Here is a 17026-nt window from a genome sequence, read left to right on the forward strand (position 1 = left end):
TTTATGATTTTTATATTGTCCTCATATCTCAACCTGTTACTTTCTATGCTACTGTCTATGAATTTGGGGAAACGTCCACTTTCTGGGTTATATCACCCTTTGATTATTTTCATAAAATGAAAACAGATTTTCATAAAAAACAGGTTTCATGACACTGAGACAGACCAATAAAGGGTTATAGGTGTTCTTTGTTTCCCAGTAAATGCAATGTACAAACAATATTTAGATATTACCCATACTGCTGTCAGCGTACTGCCTGAGGGTGGGCAGTTTAGTAGTTCTAGTTGTCCTTGACTCTTTAACTCTGTTTGGGGATTGGGGGATAGATAACAGTATTTCCACATCCTACAGGTGAATCTCTGTATAGAATTTCTATGCACAAGGAGAATTTTAGACCCACAAAAGGGTTATTTGTGACCTCTGTTGTAAAACTTATTTACTACTTTCTTTAGCTTTACTGAGCTATAAAGGGACAAATTTCATCTTAAGTGGAGGCTGGACAAAGGACATCAAGGTTATTTTGTCTCCTAATGGGAAAGGACTCTAAATCTTACCTTCCTTGAGAACCCTGGTCATAATTCATTTTCCTGTAAGGAGGAGAAACCATTATATAGTTGGTGCCAGGAGGCTTAGGCTTTTTCCTAAGGATCCTCCATAATTTGTTTTTAAGTACATGTGCTGCAAAGACTGAATTGGTCATTTGGTGCTAGCTAACATTTAAAACAGGATGCAGGTTGTTTTTGCTTTCAGATTACTTTTCCAGGAAAAGCAGCTAATGTTTTTTTTTTCTTTATCAGATTTTTTTTTTTTGTTACTGTTAGTTTGAATCATATCCTTAATTTATGGAATAGATCAGTTATTCAAAAGCCGTTCATTGTAATGTTAAATAGTAGTATATACCCTTTTAATCAATACCATTAATATTTAAAAAAATACATTTTAAAGGTTGGTAATGATAAAGCCTGCATTGTGAAGGTTCATTTCAAATCTTTGTGCCAAGACAGGTGAATCTGCATGTGTGTTGAATTTTGTCTAAGCAACTAAAAGGAGAAGTTCAAATAGATAGTATGATATCTGGAGACTGGAATTGTTAGCTATTTTTCTCTAGTCTCCAAAGCCAAAAAGTATTGGCCTTTTTGCAAAGTCTAGTCACAAAACCATTGAAACTTTTGCTATTGCGTGTAAGTTAAGCATGATATCCTCTTTAGTAAGACAGGTATTTTCTAGAGTGAGCACAGAAAATTTTCCAGGATAAAGTTGATTGCAATAAGTTGCTAAAGTTACAGAAAAGAACCAATTTACACTTCTCATAGCAAAAACATGTACAAATGACATTACTGCTGAGACCCTTGTAAAATCAGGCACAAAGATAATGGTGTAGTTTACTTGCACTAAATAAATGACATCTTTCAGCATCACAATTCTATATAACATACAGTGTGGAATATTAGTAGATATTTCACTTTACATTTGGAAAAAAATTGATGCCAGATATGAATCTACTTAAGGCATGTGTGAGGGAAGACATCAGTGCTTGTAACTTTGTATTCCTTACTAGTGGGAACTCATGCTACAAAAGTGATTTTTCACCTAGTTAATAATTATTTTGAATGTAGAAGATACATTTAGATTGATACTGATAGATCACTAGTAGTTATACAGAAAGAAATGATACATGAAAAATTAGTTGACTAAAATGCTAATCTGCACAGTGTCTCATTCTCAGAGAACAATTGGTAGCATGCCTCCCAATTCTGAGTCATTTTTGAAGAAGATAATGAAAGTTCTGAATATCAAAATATGGTCACTGACTATATATCTTTACAGCATACATTACAAAAAGGGGGGGCATATTATTTCAGGCTCTGCTCTTTGACATTAAAATATTCTGACTTATAAAGGGAAATGACTCACTCAAATGACTCCTCCCCAGCTGTGGCCTCTCAAATAAATGAATGGGGTAGGGTGTTTTGATTTTGTATTTTATTTTGAAAAACTTAAAATCTTACAGAAAAGTTGAAATAATAATTGTACAGTAAACATGGTATATTCTTCACCTAAGCTTGCTGTTAACATTTCGTTATATTGGCTTTATCTCTATATACATGTATAAATACATTTTTAAACTAAATCAGTTGAAAGTATGTTGTAGACATGATACTTCATCCCTAAGCACATGAGTTTTTTTTTATTCGTGACTGTGATGATCATGTTTTCTAAGACTTTGATTATCTTAAGTGGTATATCTCAGCAGTATAGCTAGAATCTTGAATAGCTTGAATTTTTCACTTAATGGCCTAAGTAATATGATTATTTTATTGCTGAGGATAAGAAAAAAATATTAAAGAAGATTCAGCCATGTAACAAATGGCTCAGTCTTAATGTTTCTTAACTCTTGATGATTATCTTTGCTTACTGGAGAACAAAATTGATAAAAAAAATATTTTTTTATATTAGAAAATTTTAAATGCTATAATAAAATCTGAAGATATACTTTCCAGAACCAAATGAAACCAAAAATGGATCAGAAATCTTTTTGTTGCTATCTCTGAAATTTTAGCATTCAACCTCCCAGCTTCTGAGTGTGGTATGCTTTTTATTTTAGCATTTGCTGGAAAAATTAAAACAATATTCTTCAATAAGAAATAGTTCCACAGTTTAAGAACTCTGTTTGATCTGAATATTTAGATCTATTTTTTAGAACCATGAAATACTTGCCATTTTTGATGACCTACATTTGAAAATACAGGATTTTCTGTTTTAGTAGAAACAACAAGGAAGGTCACTTTAGTGTGTAATTTCACACAATTTGGTTTTGTTTTTCAAAAAATATAAAATATTTCTAAAAGGTTTTTCTGAAGTTATTTGACATTTATGTGTTGAATACCATAATACCTGCGGGTATGAAGACCAGAAGAGCAATGTTAGTGTGGACAGTCAAATCTGCCAAATAAAGCTGGGTATGGATAATGGTTCAAGACTCACAGTTTAACAGAGGAAAACATCAAGTTACTGTAATACAGGGGTGATAGTAATGACTATACCTCATAGGGTTTTAGAGGTATTAACACGTTAAGTAAATATTATAAGAAGTGCTCGATAAATGTTTGTAATTATTATTACAGTGTTTTATACTATTAAGAACCATACTAGAGATATATATAATGTGCAGTTAAGATTCAAATGAAAGGGCAGTTCTATACTGGAGTCATTGAGCAAGGTGTATTTAAGCTCTTCTTTAGGTAGGACATATCATTTACGTAAAGATTGGGGAGTATGGCCTTCTATTCTAGTTAGAATTGCAGCCCTTGGAAGACCCATGGAGGTAAGTAAGTCCATGGTATTTTCAGGGAGTAAGGATCCAAGGTGACTAGAGTGCATGAGCTTTGTTAAAGCACTCTAATCTGTAAAGGAGACAGCCTGATACAGTGGGAAGATAAAAGGCTTAGGAGTCAGAAGTGAGTGTCTTCTAGTTTTGCCTCTTTCTTGCAGTCTTGGACAATTACTGCTGAGTTCCTGTTTCTCATTGGTAAAATGATATGTATAACAAGTTTTTATGACCTTTTGTGTGGGAGATGTTTGTGAAGGACTTGGAGTGGTACTGGTACATAAAAGATGAAAATATGTCCCTGTCTTTGTTGTACTTTGTTTATCCTCTTCCTTGTTCATGGGTTTATTTATAAAATACTGATTAAAACAAAAAAACTTGAGGGCTTCCCTGGTGGCGCAGTGGTTGAGAGTCCGCCTGCCGATGCAGGGGACACGGGTTCGTGCCCCGGTCCGGGAAGATCCCACATGCTGCGGAGTGGCTGTGCTCGTGAACCATGGCCGCTGAGCCTGCGTGTCCGGAGCCTGTGCTCCGCAACGGGAGAGGCCACAACAGTGAGAGGCCCGCGTACCGCAAAAAAAAAAAAAACTTTATCATTAATTTCTTTGTAGATCCGAAAAGCTATATGGAGTTTACTTAAGAAAATACTCGTTATAGTTACTTAAAAAAATTGAATTTTGCGTATTCTTTTATTGACAGTTCTACTCTTACATGCATTTTCTTTTCTGCTTGGTAAAGGTTCTGATACATTTTAGAAATTCAGTAAATATTTATTGACCAATATGTATGGGTAGACATTGTATGTGCCATTTGAAATGTGAAGAATCTCCATATTCCTTTAATTGTGTTGCCAATTAATAGATAAGTTTAATATAGGCACTTGCCTTAACTTATGAGTGAACCATATAAAAATATGGACTCATATGAAAACTTTTTCTTTTTTAAATAAATGACTCACATTTTATAGCAATAGTAGGGGCTGTTTAGATGTTTTTATCCAATGTGGATTTTCCTTTGAAAAATGAAAAATTCCTTTGCAGACAATTTTGCATACTATTTTGGAAGAAGACACTCTGGAGAATTATGCTAGTGTGAAAGGAAAAACAACAAAAACAAAGCTTTTGATTAGACTATAACTAGGTTTTAAGTGGAAAAGAGAGCATTGATAGGACATGACTGTTGGGACTGCTCCCAAGATCTTTATTCTTTTTATACATCAGAAAGCACAGATGCCCAAGTTTGTGTATGTCCCAGGTATAAACTGCCACCTAAATGAGAGGTAAACTCTGTTGTCAACTGTTGTGTCCCGTGAGCAGGCGTGGATCACCCTCTGGCTGTCAGTTTCCTCATCTGTAAAATAGATTCGGCTCCTTGTGGGGCCTCACCTGGCCTCAGGGGCCCAGAGCGCTGCTGGGCGGGGTCAGGCCGCTGTCCTCTGGTGGGAGGACGTGGCATCCAGCCTGGACAGCTGCCAGGAGCGCATCCTTGCTGCTGCCGTGACTCCCGTGGGTTAACTGGCAGGTGTCCGATTGGCACATGAAGTGTACAGGGAGTGATTTTCCTTTTTCTTGGCTAAATAGGGCAGGCTCTTTGGGAAGTGTGAAGTTCTGGTGTCTTTGCTGGCAAAGGTTCTGATTCTGCAAAGCTCTTTTAATGTCCTCATCCGGTGTCCATTTCTGTAGATACAACTTTTGCTTCCACTGGTGGGGGGGCTTTGGCTTGGCAGCCAGGCCTCCTGAGCTGCACTGGCTTTCCCTGAGATTGTTAGCCACCTGCAATGTGTGCTCAGTTGTATTGTCTCTTTCATAAAACATTGCACATAATAATAACAAGCAAAAGAGCTGCACAAATGTGTGTTGCCCACGTACAAATGGTGGGGGACCTGCTCTCAGAGAAGATATAATACTGATTCTCTTGTGTGGTTCACTAACAGCTTAAATGAAAGTATTGGGCAGAAGAGGGTACATGTTTAAATTTCAATTTCTTTTTTCAGACATTTACATTTACTATTATTTGAAGTTCTGAATAGCATTTTGTAAGACATAGGACACTAGCTTGTGAAATGTAAACAATTACGAATTACTTTTTTTGTTCTGTACTATTAATATGTACTGATTTCACGTTTTGGGGAAATTTCTGAAATGCATGGTAAAAATACTTTCGTCTCTATGCTTCTAAAATTGCTCACATACTTAGTAAATTTTGGTGTGAATGTGTTTTGCAGTATATCAATAAAATTTCAGTGTTTTCACAGAAAAAAATATAACTAGGTTGTTCAAAGCTAATTGATATATGTGCTTGGGGGCGGGAGGCTAATTAATACTCTTTCTTCACTTTAAATCATTTAAAAAGATACTCATACTCATTAAAAAGAATCGTTACATTTTTTAAAGGCCTACATTTCCTAAACGTTACTTGTCTGAATAAATAAAGCCTGTTTGAAAAGCTAAAGTAAAATTATTTTTACCTTCACCTGAGTTTGATTTTTATGTCAGAAAATAGAGCTTAAAGAAGATAAAATACATTTGAGATTTGTGCATTTTGTCTTTTTTTTCCGACACAGCTACTCTTAAATTAGTGCATTTGAAGTATCCGTAGCTTTGACCAGGAAGTAGTCTGGAAATCACTGGCTTGGAGGACTTGACTGTGATAAATTTGTTGTGCCAACAGTGTCTTTTATTGTCTCTGTTTCCAGTCTCAAAATTAGCAGTGGATATTTTACTTTTGTATAATCAGTGGGATCAGATACATAAATAGATTTCACTGCTGGGAGCCCACCTTATTTGTAGTTGGTGTGAATTTATTTTAGGATGAAGAGATAGTAGCGTGGGGACAAGGTGGAAAGCCAGCCAGAGTAGATTGTGGTTAGCTGTTGAGAGTGCTTCCACGTACTGTTTTTATTCATACAAGCAAATCCTATGACGATAAGCATAGTATGTAAATAAAGGTGCTGCTATTTGTTTTCATGATTTTTCTTAATTTTTTTATGTTACCTCCTTTAGAGACCAAGAAGCGTCAGTGTAAAGTTCTCTTTGAATACATTCCACAAAATGAGGATGAACTGGAGCTGAAAGTGGGAGATACTATTGATATTAGCGAAGAGGTAAGGCAAAAACATGTTTTAGAGATAAAGCAGCAATTGGAATTGATGCTCTGGGGATTAGAAAAATGCTTTGTAAGAATATTCATTTGTTAAATTTATTTTTCCAGTTTCATTTTTTTTTAAATTTTAGGATACAGACTTTAAAATGGATCTTTAATGACTTAAAGTAAGGCTGTCTTATCTGTAGAAATAAAGCTTTATTCATCCTTGCTATGCCTGTATTTGTGTACTGAATTTGTATCTGTTGACTTTAAGAATAAAATAAGCTTTTTTTAGCTCAAGTTAATATAATCTAAGTAGCTAAGAATATAAACCTTTTCTTTGATTCTTAATTCACTTTAGGTACAAGCCATAAAAATAGAAGGATTTTTTACCTTTTGCATAGCAAAGGTATACGAAAGCAGAATGTTTTAAAAAGTTTTGTCTTGTTTGAATTATCACATTCAAATATTAACCCAAAAGCACTTTCCCTCATCTTAGTATCTTAGAATGAGATTTTAAAATATTAAAAAAAATAACCTTTCATATCTCTGCTTTTACCATTAAAGAAATATTAAAGTTTTATTTAGCAGCTAAAGATGCCGTTTTCAAAGTATATGTTTTGATATCATGTATTGCCACTGAGATTGATTTTGTGTGCTAATATGTAATTTATCACTTGTTATGTTAAACTCCAATGTGTTTAGACAAAAGGCAGTTCTGGTTTATTTCTACCAGGTGGCAATAATAATAGTGTTTATCGAGCCTCTGTTATGTCTGAAGCACCATTCTAAGTGTTTCACACTTATTATTTCCTTTAAGTTTCTAAACAACCTAAGGAGATAGGAATTTTTACCCCTATTTTACAAACAAGAGATTGAATCACAGAGATAAGTGATTGGCTTATCTACTGTTGCTGCATGACACACCATTCCAAATTTTGTGGCAATAAACAACTGTTTCATTAGGTTTGTTAGTTGTGTGGGTCCAGAATTCAGATAGGGCACAGAGGGATGGCATGTCTCTGCTCTGTGGTGTCTGGGGGCCTCAACTGGAAAGGTTCAAAGTTGGGTACTGGTAGAATCATAGGAAGCCTCCTTCACTGACATGTCTAGTTTCCAGAAGCCTCAAAGACCAGGACTCCCTATGGAAAGCCATTATGTAGCCTCTCCATTTGGCTTGGCTTTCTCACTGTATTAGGCTCTCAGGTGTCTCAGGATAGGAGGACTTATTACATGGCAGTTGAGGGCTCTAAGTGTAAGCATTTCAGTGAACACAGTGATAGCCTTTTATAATCCAACCTTGAAAGTGATAGTATCACTTTCACCACATTCTGTTGGTTACAAGAAAGTCATAAGCCAGCAAGATTGAAGGGAGTGGGGACAAAGCCTGCCACTTAATCAGTGGGAGGACTGTCAAGATTACGTGTAGATGAGCATGTGGGTTAGGTGATCTTGTTTCAGGTATTTTTGTGCAAGTTCATATGCCTGGCGTGCAGAGCACCAGAATCTGAACCCACACAATTTGTTTTTGAGTCGGTGCTCTTTACCACTATACTACCCTGCCTTTTAAGAATTCCTTAATTAATAGGAATTTTATAGAGTTATTTACCCTAACTACCCAATTGCTGTCAATTTGGGATTTCAGGTATAGTTAACAGTTTGATGATGTTCCCTTAGTTGTACCCGTTCCAGTTTGTTCTACGTATTTCCATCACACCTGGTTTGAAGAACTCTCAATCCTTTGGTGCCTCCTTAAGTCTGCTAAAAATTCTAAACTCTTCATATTTACCGCCTTATATTTCTCTCTTAAATAGCATGTATTCTAGGCACCTCGTATTTCAGCTATATATTCCATTAATAAGTCCTTTATTTTTATGGTATCACATTTTTCACATGCTTTGTGTCTGGTAAACTCTCATTTAGCCTTAACTGTCCAGCTCTTTTGCCATTTGTTTTTAGGGGAGCGTTTTTTGATTCGTATATGCCTTTCCTTTGTGCTCCTACAGCATTTTGTTCACACTTTTGCTATAACACCTCTCACATTGTATTGTAACTATCTGCTCATTGTTTGTTTTCTTCTTTAGATTGTTTTATTCAAGGACAGAGATTTCTCATGTGCAAATTTGAATATTTTCCTATCAGTTAACACCATGACTTGTACATAGTGCCTGTTGGATGAATAACTTATTAAATTTTCCTTTGTAACTGTGATGAGATGAAAAAATTTTTTTTAATATTTTAAACAGAAAAAAGAACCTTTTCTAGCTATGATATTGCATGTACTGCTGTCAAGTAAATTTTGATAGTAAATAGTTTACTCTTTAAAAAATTATTTTTACTTAAGACCTCTTAGCATCCTTAGAAGAAATTATACATTTTTAAAATTATTAATATTATTAAATAACTTCATAACTTATTATTATTAAATAATAATAAGCCTCATTATTTGTGAATGTAAACATTTCTCTAAGGAGTTTCGTTCCTGAGAATATTTCTGGTTGGGGTTGGGAGTGTTCAGTTGAGCCTGGCATCTGGACTTTTAAAAATAAGTGATTCTTTTTCATACTTGGGTTAAGACTCACTGTTCAAGTAAAATAGATAAATTACTTAGTAATTTTTTGTGCCATTTAGGAAGTTATATTCTTATATTCATAAAACTTTTTCCAAATCAGAAATTTTCAAATGCTTAAATAATGTATGTCATAACTACAGACAGAGGCTCCATAGTGTTTAAAACAGTGACATTGCAGAAGAGAGCTATCTTCTTGTTGCTGTTAATACGTTATTCTTGGTTATCTGATACTTTCATGAAAATTACTTGCTTCATAGATTACAGTTGATCATAAATTCTCGTTGTTAAGTGTTGCAAAGTGCTATTGATATATGATTAATCCCATATATGATTAATCCAATCCACACAGATTTAATCTACTCAAAATATATTTTTTCCCTTTGTGTTTTCTTGTAGATTTAAAGGGATTATTTTGCATCACTAACTTTGTGCTCATTCACTTCTATAGCTCAGTTTTTCTGTGGGGGAAGTGAAAACTTAAGAGAAATTTTTATTATCTTTGAGTTGTGAACTCTTTCAGGTAGAAGAAGGCTGGTGGAGTGGAACCCTGAACAACAAGTTGGGACTGTTTCCCTCAAATTTTGTGAAAGAGTTAGAGGTAACAGATGATGGTGAAGCTCATGAAGCCCAGGATGATTCAGGTAGACTATTTAAAAAATTTGAATAGACTTAAATAAACTTTATATTTTATCTAGTGTTTATTTTGTATTTTTTAAAACTCTAGTCTTACTTTTGAACTAAGAGCTTTATCTTATCTACCTTAAAAAAGCACTTTATGACAGGGACTTAAAGTGAGTATTTGCCTAAATATCTAGGCAAAGAATTTACTATTTTTCCTTCCAATGTCTGCTTCAACCTGAAGTAAACGTATAGTACCCTTATTATGAAACAATACTACTTATGTTATCTGATTTCTTTCCACTTAAGACCTACTTATATACAATTTTGCCCAGAGTTTGCAAATGGCTGAACTACTTCAGAAATAGTAGAAGTTTAAAAAAAATCTTCCTCTGGTTATTTTCTATATTCACATAATAGATTTTGTTTTCCCTGTGCAGCCAGAATGTCATTTAAATTATTTTGTGATCTCTGTCATTTAGAGACTCACCTATAAATTAATCTTAAATTTGTTCACTGTTCAAAAGTACGATTGAAAAAGATTTTATCCCAAAGCTAGATTTAATTTTTTTTACGTCTGTGAATTGCTGTGGGATTTAGGAGAATTTTTTTTTTTTTAAGAGAAACTAAATTCATAAGTGATAGTGTAGGGATAAGTAGATCTTTTTCTTTATGGAAAAGTATGTGTAATGAGAATGTTCAGGGTTTTGTACTTGCATTAACTAGTATTATTTGGCAGTTTTATAATGGTTAGATAGATTCAGATATTGAGGTATAGACATACAACCTTAAGGTTGCCAGTATTGCCTTTTTTTTCAAAGACAGTATAATGTCAAGATATGAAGACTATTGTTTTAGTCCATTAGGGCAGCTATAACAAAACACCACAGACTGGGTAGCATAAACAACAGAAATTTATTTCTCACAGTTCTGGAGGCTGGGAAGTCCAAGATCAAGGCGAGCCAGCATAGTTGAGTTCTAGTGAGGCCCTCTTCCTGATGCATGCTTGGTGACTTCTCACTTTGTCCTCACATGGTGGAAGAGGCAAGGGATCTCTCTGGAGCCTCTTTTGTAAGGCACTAATCCCATTCCTGAGGGTCCTGCCCTCATGACCTAATCACCTCTCAAAAGCCCCACCTCTTAATTTGTGGGGTTAGGATTTCAACATAGGAATTTTGCAGGGACACAAATTTGCAGACCATAGCAACTATATATCATTCCAAACAATGAGATGAAGTCTTAAGGTTGTCCAGACTGTTTCTGTACCTAGTACTTCATACTGCATTCCAGTGGACACTTCTGTTTTTTAATCTATCTAGGATGTTGGGCTCCATGATGGCATGGAGTGTGGTTTGGTCATCTTTGCTTAACTGTAGTTTCTTAGTGTGCAAAATGGGAATAATAATTTTTACCTAAGAGGACTGTTCTGTGAACTAGCAAGATAGTTTCTAAGCATAATGCTTGCAACATTGCAGATTGTTTTGAACCTAGTTTCTTTTGCTTCTTTTTGTCAGTGCCTTCAATATTTTGAAATTAAGTAGGAAAGCATTATAAGGTTGTTATGTGTAGCAAATGCAATTTGTAAGCCTCACTGTCCTCAATGGTGAGGGAATAAATTTTAGAGAAAAAAATTAAATCATTTTACATTTAATAGATGGTAATAGTAAACATAATTTATAAAAGGTATCTAGAAATCATTGTTGAGATAATTCCTGAAGTTTTTGTGATGCATTTTTAGTTCTACCATTTTAAACCTTATAAAGAAAGTTCTCTGAAATTTTTATCCTCATCCATAATTATGGTTTGTTTGCACATGAAAGATTTATGCAGTTTTTTTCTCCTTCTTCTCAAGAAAGTGTTGAGCTTTGAAAAAAGTCAAGTAATGAAATGGTAGAATAGGGCATGAAATGATAGAGCAAGCTCACAGACATCTAGGTTTAGAGCTACAAAGTCCTAGTACCACCCTCTCATTCTGTAACAGAGAAACCTAAAACTTTTAGAAATTACCACTTAATATTACTCTACATACATATTCTTAGAAGACTCAAGACTTCTAAGAATTTTCTGTTTCTGATCTCATTCCTGTGTACTTTTGCTCACTACCTCTCACTTTATGGGTCCATCCTTTAAACTGCAGTACAGTGATTTTTTTTTTTTTGAAACTTTTTTTTTAACTTGGAGCAACATTGCAAAAATAGAGAGGTCCCATAGTACCCTTTATCCATATTCACCACCAATTGTTAACATTTTGCCTCATTTGCTAATTTATTACTAAATTTCTATTTAAAAATCTGGGGGGAGGGCTTCCCTGGTGGCGCAGTGGTTGGGAGTCCGCCTGCTGATGCAGGGGACACGGGTTCGTGCCCCGGTCCGGGAAGATCCCACATGCTGCGGAGCGGCTGGGCCCGTGAGCCATGGCCGCTGAGCCTGCGCGTCCGGAGCCTGTGCTCCGCAATGGGAGAGGCCACAACAGTGAGAGGCCCGCGTACCGCAAAAAAAAAAAAAAAAAAAAAAAAAAAAAAAAATCTGGGGGTCTTTTTTCCCTTTACCTTTAAGTACTTCAGTGTGTATTTCCTAAGAACAAGGGCAGTCTCTTATAACTACAGTACAGTTATCAAAATCAAGATATTTAATGTTACCAATACTGTTTAATTCACAGTCCATATACAGAATTCTTAATTGTTCTAGTATACTTTACATAGCTATTTTTTTCTCCTAGACAAGACCATGCAGAAAATTTATTTAAGTTTCTTTTGTTTAGAATAGATCCCCAACCTTTCTCTGTTTTTCTTGACCTTGACATTTTTAAAGAGTTTAGGCTAGTTATTTTGTATAATGGATTCCAGTTTGGAGTTTCAGGTTATATTTTTATTGATAGGGCTACAGAATGATGATGTCTCATTGTATTGTATGGAGGACACACGTGCTTTGTGTCTTTTATTACTGGTGATGTTAAATTTGATTACTTGGTTAAAGCTGTGCTGCTACTGTAAGTTTACTGTTTTTTTCCTTCTAATTGATAAGTGTCTTGTGGGGAGGTACTTTGAGACTATGTAAATATCTTATTCCTCATCAGACTTTCACTCAGCAGTTAAAGCATCCACAGATAAATTTTGCCTGAATCAGTTTTTACTGTGATAGTTGCAAAATGATGATTTTCTAATTCCATCATCCCATCTGTTTATTATTTGACATTCTTCTATAGAGAAGAATTTTGCTTTCTCCCCAGTTGTTTTTTTTTTTTTAAATCAGCGTGGACTCATCAGTTGTTTCTTTTTTATTCACTAGGTATTAATCTATTATTGCCATTATTATTTATTTTGATACTGCCAGGTTTGGCCAGTGAGAGAGCCTTCAAACTAGTTTCTGTGATATTTTAAAAAATTAACCTTATTGGAAATACAATTTACATACAGTAAACTGTGTATATGTAAAATATACAATTTGATGATTTTGACAACTGTATACCTCCATGAAAACCACTACCACAATAAATGTACAGGACATTTCTATCATCTTTATGATGCCTTGTAAACTGAGCCCTTAAAATATGTACAAAATTTAAAGTCCATATGGAACCACTAGCAAAAGGCAAATTTAAATTTGGATGTAGTTCATTACTTTCATAATTATAAAACTTCGGGCATTCCTTGCAGCATTCAGCCTTCTTTGAATTTTAGTAACCTTGCAGAATCATATCTGTTAAAAATGTACTTCCTTGCTTGCTTAACCCCTTTCCAATAGCAGTGCATTCTAAATGTGGAGCTTTGTGATTATGGGGTGGGAAGTCAGTGGTTGAAGTACACTGTAATTCCTTTTTTTTTTTTAACTCTAATTTTTAGGCAGAAAGTTTTTGCATATTGATGTAAATGCCAGGAAGTGAGTACTTTATAAGGTCTTTAGAACTTTAGTGATAAAGGCATAGAGTCCTTTAAATTTTAATGTAAGAGTTTGATATCTTATGCATTATGACTTAGAGAATTCATGTCCACTATTCCTGTGTCCTAACAAAATATAACATCTTCTATGTATAACTGGTGTTTTGATAGTCTTTTTTAGTCAGTAAAATGGTGTATGTTTCTGGTAACTGTTATAAGAATTACCAACTGTACATAATAAATTTTTTAATTTGTTTTTTGCTTATAGTATTAGAATGCCATATCCACTGCATTTGTTTATTTTACATAGTTTCTTCTTACACTCCTTTACATTTAGTAGAGCTCTTCTCTTCTTTTAATAAATAAACTGAAGTATATAGGATGATGTTCATGGTTTGACCAGTTAAATTCTAGCTATTACTGCTAAGAAGGTAATTCTGACTCTAGGCAGTAGGTTGACAGTATTACCTGAGCCTTAGGGTAATTTATTTTTATGCCCTCAGTTTTCATTGAAGAACGGTGCTATAAAAGCTATAAAAAAAAGCCCCTATTATATTTAGGAATGTGGTAAACTTATAATCTATTCTATTACTCAGTGGTTTCTATATAAAATCTCAAGATTAGTATCTTTTTAGTAGTCAACTTCAGGAAAAGCTTTGCTTCTCTAGGGAAGTGTGATGTTTCTGTTTTTATAATGAAATGACTGCCCTTTCATTTTGTCAAATATTCTTAGCCTTTCTTGTTTAGAGTGTCTTTTTGTCACCTTTCAGATTCCACTTATTTCCTAAGTAGGACTTGCTTTCAGTTTTCCTTCTTTTTAATAAAGCCAGTGACTATATCTACTGGTATTTTATCCCTTGTTAAGTCTTCTCCCCACATTAAGCCTATAAAAATCTCCATTTTTGGTCTTCCGTGGTGGTGCAGTGGTTAAGAATCCGCCTGCCAATGCGGGGGACACGGGTTCAAGCCCTGGTCCGGGAAGATCCCACATGCCATGGAGCAACAAAGCCAGTGCGCCACAACTACTGAGCCCACGTGCCACAACTACTAAAGCCTGTGCGCCAGAGCCTGTGCTCCGCAACAAAGAGAAGCCACCACAATTAGAAGCCCGCGCACCACATCGAAGAGTAGCCCCCGCTCACCGCAAACAGAGAAACCTGCTCGCAGCAACGAAGACCCAACGTGGCCAAAAATAAATAAATAAATTTATTAAAAAAAAAAAATTTCCAGTTTGATGTCTAAACAGGCATCTTGAACTAAGATGGTCAAAACTGATCTTCTTTTCTCTGTACCCAAATTTGCTCTGTACAGTCTTCTTCATCTGAGCTAATGGCAACTCCATCCTTCTTTTACTTAGACCAAAGAATTGGATTCACCTTTTACTCTTTGTAATACCACACTCTATACTTGATTCAGTAACAGACTGTGTCACCTACTAAATAAATGTACACAATCTGTTTTCTTTTACCACCTCAACAGCTGCTACCCTGGTGTAAGTTACCTTTTCCTGTATAATTGCAATAGTCTGTTATTTGCCATTACCTCCCTACTGAATGTTAAAGTGCTTACCTTCCAGTAGCTGTCCATTTTACTTAGAGTAAAAGCCAGAGTCTTCTTAAATTGGCTATAGAACCCTCCAAGACCTGGCACCACCAAATGTCTCCCCCCCGCCTCTCTGACTTTATCTCCTACTTAACCATCCCCTTTGTTCTCATTAGTCTTCTTACTGTTTTTAAAGATGTCAGGAACATTTCTGTCTCACAGCCTTTGTACTTGCTGTATACATTTGCCCTGAATGTTCTTTGAGATATCCTTAATGGCTTTCAGTTTGATTTCAGGATTCTCCTCAGAAATCACCTTTTCAGTGAGGCCTTTCCTAATAGCTCTGTATAAAACAGCAAAAAGCTTCTATCTTCCATTCTTTAATTCCCTTATCTTCTTTGATACATTTGTTATTATTTCTTATTTATTTTCTTATTGTCTGTCTACCCCCATAGTAGAATATAGATTTTGTTTTGTTCACTGCTGCATACCTAGTTTCTAAAACAGTGTCGCAGTGTTGCTCAGTGGATGAATGAATGCATAGTGGTTTGAGGTGTACAGAGAACTTTTCAAATACTTTGTCATGTTAAATCCTCATAATTTTTGAAGTTAGTGTCACCTCCACTTTAAAGGTGAAGAAATTATAACTCAGATTATTTAACCACCAAGTGGTAAAATCACAACTGGAATTCTCTTCTTCGGATCTTTTTACTTTACTATTTTATTTAACATATGGGGGTGAGGCTGTTAGGTAATTCTCACTGTTTTAGCTCATGTGTTTGCATGTCAGTCATGCCTGTAGAACTGTCTTTTCATGTACTTTCACCCCTGTGAAAAATATGAGCAGTAATATGTGGGTTCGATGGCATTTCCCATGGACTCAGTGCATTCCCAGATCTGAAATTTAAAACTTGAAGTGAAATTCTAAATATAAATACTATTATTTAGTTAGTTCAACATTCGTATGTTTGTTCATTCAGTATATTGAGTGCTTATTGTTGAGCATATTGTGCATGTTTATGGGAATACAATGATGAGCAACATAGTCATGATTATTCCCCATATTTGAAGCTTTTGGTCCATGGAGAAAGAAAAGAATATTAGACAAGTGATTATAATTCAGCATGAGAAATATTTGTGGCAGGAAGATTCAGGGTGCTATAGATGTGTAAAGAGCTAACTCAGACTGAGAAGGATATAAGGCAATGCGCCCCATAGGAAGTTAAAGATTGAGATCTCAGAATGGGTAGGAGATCCCTAGGCAGGTTTGTGGCAGAGGGTAAAGAATGAGCAGAGCAGTTTCAAGATCCTGAAAGAGATTCAATTTAGAGGGATTATAGAGTGTATAGTTGGATGTGCTAAGTTTTGAGGCTAGAGAAATTGTTGGGTCAGGCTTAAGAAGGCATTACAGGACTGGTAGTCAAGTCACAGAGAAGCCTTAGAGGGGAGAGAAATGATCAGATTACTTTATTTATATAAATTTATTTTATTTATTTTTTGGCTGCTTTGGGTCTTTGTTGCTGCGCATGGGCTTTTCTCTAGTTGTGGCGAGCGGGGGCTACTCTTCGTTGCAGTGGGCGGGCTTCTCATTGCGGTGGCTTCTTTTTTTGTGGAGCATGGGCTCTAGACATGTGGGCTCAGTAGTTGTGGCTCATGGGCTCTGGAGCGCAGGCTCAGTAGTTGTGGCGCACAGGCTTAGTTGCTCTGCAGCATGTGGCATCTTCCCGGACCAGGGCTCAAACCCATGTCCCCTGCATTGGCAGGCGGATTCTCAACCACTGTGCCACCAGGGAAGCCCCAGATTACCTTTTAGATAGAGTGGTTTGGTTGCAGTGTCAAGAGTGGATTGGAGGAGAATAAGATTGGGGTAGCGAGACCAGTTGAGAATGTTTTGATAATTTAGGTAGAAATAGTATTAACCTAAACTAGAGGAGTGATCATGTGAATGGAGAAACATGGGTAGCATTCCTGTGCTAAATAGGCGGTATAAAGAACTGCACCTTG

The 17026-nt window shown here is 35.5% G+C and overlaps 1 protein-coding gene across 3 annotated transcripts in view; it reads left to right on the plus strand.

Moving 5' to 3' along the window:
- CD2AP (CD2 associated protein) overlaps positions 1–17026 on the plus strand; it is a 104135-nt gene that overhangs the window by 42705 nt on the left and 44404 nt on the right. For all 3 annotated transcript variants that reach the window (XM_027127456.1, XM_027127457.1, XM_027127458.1), the window contains 2 exons: positions 6331–6431; positions 9505–9625. In XM_027127456.1, the coding sequence (XP_026983257.1) occupies positions 6331–6431; positions 9505–9625 (222 nt within the window). The remainder of the gene's footprint in view (positions 1–6330; positions 6432–9504; positions 9626–17026) is intronic.

The sequence above is a fragment of the Aethalodelphis obliquidens genome, unplaced genomic scaffold (assembly GCF_003676395.1).
Source record: "Aethalodelphis obliquidens isolate GAN/ISIS:26980383/991018 unplaced genomic scaffold, ASM367639v1 scaffold31, whole genome shotgun sequence".
Lineage (NCBI taxonomy): Eukaryota > Metazoa > Chordata > Mammalia > Artiodactyla > Delphinidae > Aethalodelphis > Aethalodelphis obliquidens.